Below are 12613 nucleotides of genomic sequence, written 5' to 3' on the forward strand. Positions count from 1 at the left end.
GTTTTTCAGTTTGAAAGGAACGATGCTACAAGGAAACTTGGATTTTTCAGGAAGAAATAAGAGCATCAGAAATGATAATTTGGGTAAATATAAAAGAGCATTTTTAAAAAATTTAAAATATATATGTCTGTTCAAAGAAAATTATAACATATTGTGGAGTTTATAACATGTACTATATGTAATACATTTAATAAGATAATGGATGGGGTGATAGGGTAAAGAGGCTTACATGGTTGTAAGTTTTCTACATTTCATGTCATATAGTACAATATTATCTGTAAATAGGCTGTAAAGTTGTGTATTTTGAACAGGGTTGGGTATGCCCAGGTATACATGCATTTGTGGAGACTCATTGACTAGTATACATAAATTTTACCTCAAACAAAAAAGCTGACCCGGCACAGTGGCTCACGCCTGTAATCCCAGCCCTTTGGGAGGTTGAGGTGGGTGGAACACGAGGTCAGGAGATCAAGACCGTCCTGGCTAAGCAAGAAATGTGGTCTTGCTATGTTGCCCAGGGTGGTCTGAAACTCCCGGGCTCAAGCAATCTTCCCACCTTGGCCTCCCAAAGTGCTGGGATTACAGGCATGCGTCACTGTGCCTGGCCTGGTTAACGGTGAAACCCCATCTCTACTAATAATACAAAAAATTAGCTGGGTGTGGTGTAGTCCTGTAGTCCTGCGCGTGCCTGTAGTCCCAGCTACTTGGGAGACTGAGGCAGAAGAATCACTTGAACCTGGGAGGCGGAGGTTGCAGTGAGCTAAGATCGCGCCACTGGACTCCAGCCTGGGCGGCAGAGGGAGACTGTTTCAAAAAAAAAAAAAAAAAAGAAAGAAAGAAAAGCTAAAAAAATGATCTCTAGCTAATGATATGCAAGTTTAAGTCTTTAGGAAGGAAGTTATATCTGAAACTTATTTTTAGCTGTATCAAAATGATTGACGGATAGAGGAATGAGAGGAATTTGGATAAACATGATTGAGTGAATACAGTAAAATTTTAATTGTAGAATCTAGGTGGTGAATATATAGGCATTCTTTGTAAAATATTTCCACTTTTCTATTTAAAAATTTTAAAACTTATTTTATTTTTAAGTTTTATTGACACAGAGTCTCACTCTGTTGCCTAGGCTGGAGTGCAGTGGCAATCACAGCTCACTGCAACCTCAAACTCTTGGGTTCAGGCCATCCTCCTGCCTCAGCCTTCTGAGTAGCTAGGACTACAGACAGGTGTGTATAACCACGCCCGGCTAATTTTTTAATTTGTGGTAGAAATGTGGTCTTGCTATGTCACCCAGGCTGGTCTGAAACTCCTGGGCTCAAGCAATCCTCCCACCTTGGCTTCCCAAAGTGCTGGGATTACAGGCATGAGCCACTGTGCCTGGCCCCACTTTTCTATGTATTTGGAATTTTCCTAAGAAAATGTTGGAAAAGCAAATATTGCCAATCCACATTTATAATCAGGTCAGGGTAGAAAAATAAAGTGGTTAAAAGAAAAAAAAGTTAGGAAAGGGAGGATACAAAAAAAGGAAAAGATAAAAGCTAAACCAGAAGCAGAGAGAACTGGATGGTAAGAGACAGGTATGAAGAAAAACAAAGAAGGAAAAATAAAAGGAGGTAGACAAAGGGAGAGGACAAAGTGTTAATCAGCGGAAACTAGGCACGATATTAAATAATAGTTATCACCACCCTTTGTCTTTTGAAATGTAATAAAGCAGTTTTGAAGTTAAAAATTAGAATTGTCATGGAATTCAAAATTATGCACATGTAAAATGATTTGGATATTTGCTTCAGAATCTTAGAAATCATTTACTATCAGTCTAAAAGTCCCTTAGACATTCAAAATTTGATTATCGTATGCCTTGTCCTTGAAAAATCTGTAGTACAACATTCCAGTTGTAATACTGACAACCACTTTTGACTAAGGGTCAGATTTGGAAGGAAGCCAGGATTCAGTATCTCTAGTAAGGAGTTTCTAACTCTCTCAACTCCCTCCTCTAAACTAGTAGCTCAACCCATCACATACTATTTCATTCCTAAGGTTATGCGTTTTACTTGGAGGTCACTTTTAACTCACCATATAAATACACTGTTCTCTATCATTCTAATGCTGCATATTTTAACTATTTACTTCATATAGTTGCTCTCCACTAAGCAGATTTTTTTCTTCTCAGTACCCAGTTATGTATTATCTGTGAGAGCAGGGCCCATGTCTAGTACCTCACACAGTGTTAACACATGTAAAGCCCTGGATAGATACTCACTGAACCAATGAGTAAAGAGTGTTTACTGTTCTTCACAATATCTCTTCAATGGACTCTGAACAGGGATCATCAAGATTAGAAAAATAGTAAAGTTTGCATAATCACACCACATATAAACAAGCAAACATTTACCAGAATTCTAATAATATTTTACTTTATTCCTATGAATATAAATCATAAATTTTGATCTTTTAAAAAATCCTAAATGGTTTAAAGGACTGACTGAAACTTGATTAACCCAGTTTTTAAAATAAAAAATCAAATTATAAATTTATATTATAAAAGTAACTGCCAGTTTTGCATAGTAATATAGTAACAAACCAACACTCTTCAAAGTTTAAAGGAAAAGGAAGCTGGTATTGGTTTCTATCTGAAGTCAGATCTAACTTTTAAGAAGACAATAGTCTCAGATCAGAATCAAATAAATTTCAGAACTCAGTTTGAGAGAAAAGGAAAAACTTTAGTTAAAATCTTTACAATAAAATAATTATGACTATAAATCTCTTTAGTTAAATATGTACACATTACATGGTATTTGTATAAAGAATGGAAATGGATAAAGTTTTTCAGGCAAATCTAATGCACAAATACACCATCTTTTAGAGTATAATGTCAGTTTATCATTCTTTAACAGCTGTGTTAGACAATGGCTCTGCTTTGTGCAAAACATGATAAACAAAATTAGGAAAAATTCTGTAAAATTATTTAGTTCCCCAAGGAAATTACTAAAATAGAAAATGGCAAAAGAAAAAAAGGTTGCACACTGAAGCTTGATTGTATACTCAGGCTACAATGACCAGCACTGATGTAACCCCCATATCTGCTAAGTCCTTGGGTAGCTTTAGTCTGAAGTAAAAACTTGAAGTCCTAGCAACTGTGCTTTTACGCAGCCACATGGCCAATAAGGTAGATATTGTCATAAAGATGCCCTACAAAATCTTCACTAATATTTTGAGCAGCGCGACGGGTATTTCGAATAAATTCTCTTTTTGACATTTTATTCTTCACATGAGGGCTAGTGAGGTCAATGGAAAGTAGAATCAAAGAGTAGCACAGTACATAGACAGCATCTGGAAGGAAAAAGAAACAGTTCAAATTATTAGTTGGTTTACAAAATATGATTCCAAGGACATAATGTAAGGCAAAAATGTTGATAATTTCAAGAGATTAAGATTAGCTCATAAATACAGAGTGACCAGTCCATCCCAGTTTGTCTAGGCTCTTCCCAGTTTTGCATTGGAAGTCGTGTCATCCTGGGAAACTCAGTCCTGAGCAAACCAGGATGGTTATCATCCTATCTTAATACTAATTAAGCATGTATTTCCTTCATTTCAAAATAACTTTAGAACAGTTGAGGAGTGTACAGTAAAAATTCATTCTAGATTTAAAAAATTTAGAATTGCCTTTATTTTGTCTTTGCTTTCAAATGTGATATTTCTATTCAAACATTCATAAAATACATTTGTACTGTCAGTATTTAGCTCCTCTTTCTAAAAAAAATTTATATAGAATGCTTTTACAAAAACCCAATTTAATTGGAAAGCATCTTTAATGACAAGAAAACATATTAATCTGGTACTAGAAAATAAAATGTAAATAACTCAAAAGATTATTAATATTCTCATTTAAGATACATGTTATAAAGGCCTGTGGAATTTACATGTTAATTTTTAAAGTAAATCTTTAGGGAAAAGACTGCTATACCTGAGCACCATGCAACAAGATTTTATATATGCTTAGGGTAATATTTGATGTTTAATATTAAAATAGTAACAAATGTCATGATAGTTCTACTACTATGGAGCTGATATTTTGGAATCCTGCAGTCTTAAGAAAGCCAAGTTGAACATTAGGTCATGTAAAGCATGCTCAACAAATTTCACATGACAGGAACAGTTTTGTAATATCTGTTTAATAAGATAAGCACAATAAAATTTTTGATATGAAAAGATAAGCTATACCAATTGAAAAAATATGTAGGAGATTCAGGCTATATCATATGCACACAAACATACACATATAGAGAGAAGTACACACAAACAATGAAAACCAGTTGTATTAAAAACAAATTTTAGTGAAAAATGGTGCTACCTATATGATATGTAGATTATTAAAAGCTTTAAAAATAATTTCTCAAGTTTTCAATTAGACTAGTAGAAATACCTAACACCCAAACAAGAATAGTTTCTTAAAGAACTTATGTAGCTAAGTATAACTTTCTTCTTAAAACAGTATGTGTGTGTGAATATATATGTACATGTATGTATATATGTGTATAGTTGTGTGCATATATACACACACACATATATACACACATATATACTGTTTTAATGGAAAGTAGAATCAAAGAGTATCACAGTAGATAGCATCTGGAAGGAAAAAGACTGCTTATATTGCATACATATTTTATGTATATGCATTCTATGTAATATGTGTATTATATGTATTCTAATAAATTATATGTATATATACATATATACACATACACATACATGCATGATAGCTATGTCTATGCATATATGTATAAACATATATACAAATGTATATATATGTATTTACAAATTTAAATATGTACAAATGTCTATATACATATGTACAAATATATATTACAAATTTATATATACAAATATCTATATATACATACATAGACATACAGACATATGTAACAAATGTATATATACAAATGCCTATATGTCTATATATATATGTCTATACGCATGTCCAATAGACATTTGAATATATATAAATTTGTAATATATAAATTTTTATGTAATATATAAAAAATATAAATGACTATGTATACATAGTTATGTGTATTTATATACACACAAACACACGCACACCATAGCTATGACAAACTGTTTTTTCTAAGCTCACATAAATGATGAAGTAGTCACTGCTACAAACAGTAAAACAAGTATTTGTAATTACTGAGAATATTTTTCCCCACAGTGAGACAAATGTCTCGTATGTCTCTGTTTTTACCTAAAAGTGGGCATGGGGTGATGTACTATTAATATATATATATTCTTACCAGGACTAAGGCCAAGTTCTCGCATTAAATCAGGGTTACAAGCACAGAATCTATGTGAGAACTTTGTTATAAGAGTTTCAAGATACTCTCCACGCTCTTCAGGGGCATGGATATGACGAAAAAATTCTCTCAGTGCATTTGGCAAGAACTGATTTCTAAAATTATGCAATGTTACAAGGTCATCCAAGACATCTCTCCTATAGAAAGAAAAAAAGGCACAGCTTTAACTTTTCTTCATTAAAAAAACGGTAAGAAAAAAATAACAAATTTCCATTTTTTGGATAAAAATACCTTATTATTGATTACTAGATCAGTTAGTCCTACAGAAGTATGCATAATTCCCAATATTAAAAAAATCTAAGTATGATTATTTAAGAAGTTAACTTTGAAATCTCTCATGAGTAGTTTATAACAAAATCAAACAAGGTAAAACCTAATTTTACCTCTATAATGAAAAAAAAGGAATTCTCTAGTATTAAAACGAACAACTTATTTTTAAGTGTCTTCTTGGCTAAATCCAAATAGCAATAGAATTGTTTATTTTTCAAATTATGAAAGTAATGAAAGTCTCCACCTACACCAATTCACATCTTCAGAGGTAAAAACTATTTACACAGACTTTTAAGAATGCCTACATACGCTATATATTGTTTTAGAATTTTTTTTGCTTTTTTCACATAGTATATTGTGGACAGCTTTGTATATCTTTATACCTAGATCCACCTAAGTTATTTTTAGTGGCTTCACAGTATCCTATCTAATGGACACAACAATCCCATTGATATACATTTAGCTTATTTGCTATAATATAAATATTTGTGTGTGTATATGTAATTTAAAAAAAAAATCACTAGCATTCCAATATAGAGTGAAACTTTGTTACAATGGCCTTCAATTCTTATTGAACTCAGTCATGATTATATGATCATTATCTTCAACTTCTACCAATTGCATATAACAGGAATAGGCGAACTACAGCAACTAGGCCAAATCTGGCCTGCTGCCTGCTTTTGTAAATACAGCTTATTAGAACACATTCACACTAGTTTATGTATTGTCTATATCTGCTTTCACCACAGAATGGCAGAGTTTTAAGCAGCTGTGACAAAGATCATACGACCCACAAAACCTAAAATATTTACAAAAAGATCTGGCTCTTCACAAAAAAAAAAAAAAAAAAAAAGAAGAAGAAGAAACAAGAAAGAAAGAAAGGGAAAAGAAAGAAAAAAACCCCTGCCTATCCTTAGGTACTTGGTACTTAAAGATTTAAAAAAAACTTAATGATGTCATCTTTACATGTTTCAATGACCAGTATGCTGGACTGTGAACTTCTTGATGACAGGGATTATATCTTAATCATCCATGTACTACTACTCTAGCAAAGTTTCTGGAATATTATGAACATTTACAGATTGTTCTTTAAAAATACTGAGATATACAAAAGTTTGAGAATTACAATGAAGGTAAACATATTTTGAAGCCATACATTAGATTCGCATGAGAGCTATAATTTTAAAAATGGTGGTTCAGTTATGTGGCATCAAAACATTGTCCCAAAATTTAAGTTCATTAATAACCAAAAGTAAAGTGTACAAATGAATAACTATCAAATCAGAACAGCATACTAACCATCATCTCTGTGTAAAACACTGCTAAATGTTACATTTTCATAATTTTCTCACTTGAACATGACATTTCTGTATAGTGTCTACATGCAAACATATATACCTTATATCCCTAGGATTTGGGGTATATGACTATAATCTGTCTTTGTACTAGCTTTTTTATATGGATAATTTCGTAATTCAGAATTTTTACCAATATAAACACTTAGATTATGGCTACTTTTAAAAAATCAGGGTTGCAGATTCCTGAAAAATATTTTGTTTTGGTTTGCTACTACAAAGACGTTGGGCTTCCATTTTGTGTCGACTTTTACTTTTAAAATGGTAACTTCCTCATCAACAAGTTAAAGCTCACAAAAGAAATGATGTATGAGATATAGGAATCTTTTCCCTGTCTTTACTCAATTTTGCAACCAGACGATTATTATGCAGTATTAAAGTAAAACTTAACTCATCAAAAACATTACTCAACTCATTTTGGATGAAAAGTTAATTTTTGTCTTTACCTTTCATCAAGATAGATTCTCAGTTTTTTCCAATTTAGTGTTCTTGTACAGAAGATAAACTTTGCTATTTCCTTTGGCGAATCATCTAGGATACCCTTGGACATAAAGTAGTTCACTCCCTAAAGCAGAAAGACAAGTCCACATAAATAAAATTGCTCTTTATTTATATATTTTAACAATTAAGCAATAGCAGAACAGTAGCTATAAATTGTTTCCAGTATTAATAGACTTTTTGTAGCTTTATCATGCAAAATACAAGCTAGAACTTGGACTGAAATTATTGTTTGTGGTTGATAGTTTACATGCAATGAAAAGCAGGAAATTCAAAGTTAAGACTGTTAAAGAAATCTTATTTAATTTTCTGGCTCATGTCAGGTAAAACTAACTATACAGAAATATGGCCTAACTTGGGGAAGGGGGCTGCAGATGAAACCACAATACAGACGTAAAACAAGCTTTGTAACAAACACTTCTGATGTCTAATAGAACACATGATTTCTTAAAGTTCACATATATATTGTAGTATGCCTTTCAAGGAAATAGTTTTTTGATTAAAAAAAAATACTCAAAATGAAAGACTAGTGATTTTATTCTGGAAGAAAAATATTAAATTATTTAACTTAAAGGAGGCCCAACTCCAGGCCAATTTATAGGTTGTACTACTTTGGCTTTAAACATTGCTACATTCTACAAGAACCTAGCTACAATACACACTGACGGAAAACATATTAAGACAAAACAATTCAGTGTTTTTCATAGAATTTATCTTTGAATTTCCTTTTCTCTGCATGCAAAGTTTTCCAGAGAAGCATTACCCATAGGTTTTTACCTACTTTAGATTTAAACCACCAACAACAAAACACCACCAACAACAAAAAAAATCAAATGCTGAAAACAGTATTCTCTCACATATACAGAGGTCACATTCAAATAAATGTCTTAGCTGGATTTGAATGTGCAGTTATTGAAATAAAAGGCAGGTGGGTTTATTTCAACTTGCAGTTATCCAGATACATGCATTCCCATGAATACTTATGTCTGGATACTAGCACACTATGTGCCGCTAATTGGTAGAGAAAATGACGTATTATATACACACAACATAATGTTTTCACACATAAATTCCTTTGGCATTTCTTCACTTTACAAACACTTACATAGTACTCAGAAATATTACACACATTAAGAATTTTAAAAGTTGGAAGAATATCTATAAAAATCTTTTCAAGATAAAAACGTTCTCATAAAACTTTTACGGCAAACTTTTTTTTAAGTAGTTAGGTACCACGAGGTAATGCTTTTGAAAGGTTATAATTATCTGTAAGTTGTAATTCAAAGATAAGGCTTTTTATATAAAACTAACTTTATGAGCCATCAACATAATAGCCTACTAGCAATTTGATCAAATTTTCATGTGAATTTTAATAATATAAAAGCAATGCTAAGGCACTGATTTTAAAAATGTACATGAAGAAAAGCACAATGTGGTAACGTGAAACTTTCTTGTCAACTCTGTTGTAACCTGTATTTCAGACTAAATCCTGAATACAAGGACTAGAAAATGTAATATGATAAGATGGAAAGCCAAAATACTTCTTTGGAATGAGGCTTTCATCAACTGTCCGAGGGGGCAGCAACTAGAAAACCATTAATGCTTGTTCTATCCTTTCCTTCATTAGTTTGAATAATCGAGAGTTGACTGTATACTCAATCTGCTTAGCAAAAGTCAGGTTTAATTGCTTCCAAAATTCCTCAGTGTAGAAGGGTAACAATATTTTAGAATTATTTCCGGTATTTAACTTTAATTGAAATGATTAAAAACAATGTCAATTAAGTATTATTTAATAGATTCTTTATTCATACCTAAATCAGTATCTGAGATGTAGAACTAATGCTAAGCTACTTTTTAAAAATTGTGCAAAATAAACAAACCTACTAATACTATACATTAATGATATCTAATTCTCTAGTTATGTAATCTATGCCACTTTAATATCATTTGGTGGTACTTAGTTATAAATGAACATTGGTATTTGCCTCATGTAAACATCATAAAAATACACTGTTAGCCATATTCTGTTTTATAAAAAACACATTTTGAGAATTTTACATCTAATCTAACCTGAGTTCTCCCAAATCAATCAAATACATAGGAGCAGGCATGAGCACAAAGAATTGTTAAATTCAATCCTGGAAACTGGGAACACAGTTTGAAATAAGCCAACTCTATTGGTTTTATGAGGAAAAGAGGCATCAGCTTCAAGCTTGGGATTCCTTTGGAGAGGAAGGTTACTTTAGAAGGGCTACCAAAGTGAATGGTAAAGGAATAACAAATACAAAAAGACAAGAGACCAGATTATAACTGTCTCTAATAAGCAAGTTGGAAGTCATCCAAATTCTCATCTTCTTATATTTTAGGTTGGTGTGAAAGTGATTGCGGGTTTTTGCCATTAAAAGTAATGTCAAAAAACCGCAATCACTTTCACACCAACCTACAATTAAATACAAAAAAATACCACAGCATGAGGTCTGTTGAATAACTATACATTTGTTTAGTAAGTGGTATAAGCATTTTTAAAAGTAAAATTTTAGAAGAATGGTAGGGAAACTCCTAGACCACATAGCATATCAGTGATTAGTCAGGACTAGAACTCAGAGCAGTGTGTATGTGCATGGGCATCTGTGCAGTGTCTCACATGCAAAGGAAATCATGAGTCTAGATTAATATATATATATAGTATTCTAAAGAAGGAAGGTTGTAGCTCAGTATAGTCTACATAATTGACTATAAAAGTTTCCAATTTTGTGTGTCACCTTTTATGAGGCATACTGACAAATTAGGACTTATCTGGATAAAGGAAATCAAGACCCAGTGAGATTGTTGAAGGGTGTAGAATTCATGTTATGTAAGAAAGAGCTGAGGGACGCAGGAGTATTAGGTCAGAGAAGAAGACATACTTAGGAAAGAAGAAAAGATTAAGACTTTAGGATATCTAAAAGGCTGTGTCACAAGGACAAGGGAAAAGATGTGTGTAGTGGTAGTGAAGATATTAAGCTCTTTTGAGGGGGTTATGGACCCTTTTGAGTACTAGGAAAGTCACAGAACTTCTTCCCAGAATAATGCAAGTACACATTTTTTAAAACAGAAATTGAATTCCATCTAAGGAGCGCAGGTTACAAATCCCTATCCTAGATGAGTATAGAAGTAAAGTCAGGAAATGTCACTTATAGGCAGACAGGTTAGTACCACATAAGGAAGGGAATCCTTGTAATTTCAGTTGAGCTGTTCAAAGACCAATCATTTGTCTTTGCTTGATTCAATTTTTGTTGTTGTTGTTTTTACATTTTCAAAATAAGATTAAGCTTCAAACTAAGAACTACTTAAATTTGACTGTTTAATCTATACACATTTTAACTCCCATTTGCAACTCTGTTCAACTTTTAGAATTATCTAAATTGTTGCAGTCATAATGTAGTTCCTTTTTTTGCATGTGGGGAGAATTCTGAGACAGTTTTGTCAGATAACTCTGAGATGAATCATGATGGTGTCAGTACTATAATGGGCTGAAACTATCATGATTGATCTCAGTTATCTCCAAGCACAGAGATCAGCTCTTGTCAGGTGAAAGGAAACTATTAGCCAAAATATATTAAAAAAAAAAAAAGTTTTAAAGGATAGTTACAGTGGGGTAAATAAAATTCCTCTTATTAAAATAGATATTAGGCCTCATATTTCTTGGGAAAATAAACTGGTAAATAATGTTCATGCTACTAATTATAAATTTCATAGTCATTTGATTTTTTTTAAAAAAAGTATCCAGTTCACTTTACATTTAGATAGAAACATGAATGCCTAAAGACTAGCTTGTAAAATAGATATATGTATATCTGTGCATATTTACATATATACATCTGCTTTAAAATGTTTTTTAAAACATGAACTAATACATTAACATTGTCTACATTTTATTTTTGAAATATATTAAACACAAGGTGTGATAGGCAAGGTATTCAGTGATAGACACTGAGTAGTGTAACACAGTTTTGCCCTAAGAAAATTTAAGTTTATATGTGGCAATAAGACACGTACATAAACATCTAGAATACACACTTGTGCCAAGGTACATCAATAGTACATGGCAGTAGAAGAAAATCTAAATGAATGCTTATGAAAAGTGTTTCAGTAGTTCACTGAAAGGAAAAAAAGTCACTATGGGATAGGACATTTGGATAAGGTTTTCTGCTAGAGATTAGACTGAAGTAATGTAAGGGGTTTAGACAAGGAACGTAAGGGGTTTAGACAGCTCTGAATGAGGAGAACACTGGAGAAGAATGCTCCAGTTAATACTATATTATATGAGCAAAAGTAATATAAAATTTTTAAAGACTATTTTTAGGAAGGAGGGGGAAATATTTTGGGTTGGAGAGTAAGTCTACAACCAGACTATGACAGTGACAGAAATAGCGCTGTATTTTAGGGTAAGAAGTTTATTCTCTATCCTAAATCTAACTGGAAGCCTCTGAAGGCTTTTAAACCTGATGAAGCAATGGGCTACAATGTGAATTTGGCAGCAATATAAAGAGAAATAACGAAAGAAAAATTAGACAGTGGGCCATTCAGCAGAGCACTCAATAAATAGATAGTAGGCTGTACCACTGTCCAGGTTTGAACATATGAAAAAGCACTAGAAATATGCTACATATATGAAAATAACTTGATAAATATGCTGGCTATCAAGCCATGTGACAGTGAAAAGTGAAAGACAGCTGATGGCTCTGGCTTAGATGAAGAGGGAAATGACTGACAGAAAATAATAGGTAAAAAAAGTCATAGAGCGCATTGATTTGAAGAAAACAGTGATGAGTTAGCTTTTAGAAATGTTGAATTTTAGGTGATGACAGATATAACTAGAAAGGCATAGTAGGTAGTTGGTAATGTAATAGGATATATTTTAAAAGTGAGGGTTGAAGATACAGATTCAGGATCCTGGATAAGAAATATCAGTAAGGGAGTAATGAAGAAAAGGATAGAATAATGTTCCAGAGGCCAAGAGCCTTTGAGTTAAAGAACAGGGTGTCTAGTGCAATTATGCAGTATGATGGAAAGAGCATCATTTTTAGGACAGGGACCAAGCCATGGTTCTGCAACTTAACGATGATATGAATATAAACAATCTACTCAATCTTC

The 12613-nt window shown here is 32.4% G+C and overlaps 1 protein-coding gene across 3 annotated transcripts in view; it reads right to left on the minus strand.

Annotated features, from left to right (window-relative positions):
* Window positions 1-2387: 2387 nt before the first annotated feature.
* The window catches only part of FBXO8 (F-box protein 8), a 55849-nt gene continuing 45623 nt past the window's right edge, over window positions 2388-12613 (minus strand). For all 3 annotated transcript variants that reach the window (XM_025386068.1, XM_025386070.1, XM_025386069.1), the window contains 3 exons: window positions 7426-7544; window positions 5295-5491; window positions 2388-3330 (listed from right to left, as the gene is read on the minus strand). In XM_025386068.1, coding sequence (XP_025241853.1) covers window positions 3143-3330; window positions 5295-5491; window positions 7426-7544 — 504 coding nt within the window. In that variant the 3' untranslated portion in view covers window positions 2388-3142. The remainder of the gene's footprint in view (window positions 3331-5294; window positions 5492-7425; window positions 7545-12613) is intronic.

Source organism: Theropithecus gelada, chromosome 5, assembly GCF_003255815.1.
Source record: "Theropithecus gelada isolate Dixy chromosome 5, Tgel_1.0, whole genome shotgun sequence".
Lineage (NCBI taxonomy): Eukaryota > Metazoa > Chordata > Mammalia > Primates > Cercopithecidae > Theropithecus > Theropithecus gelada.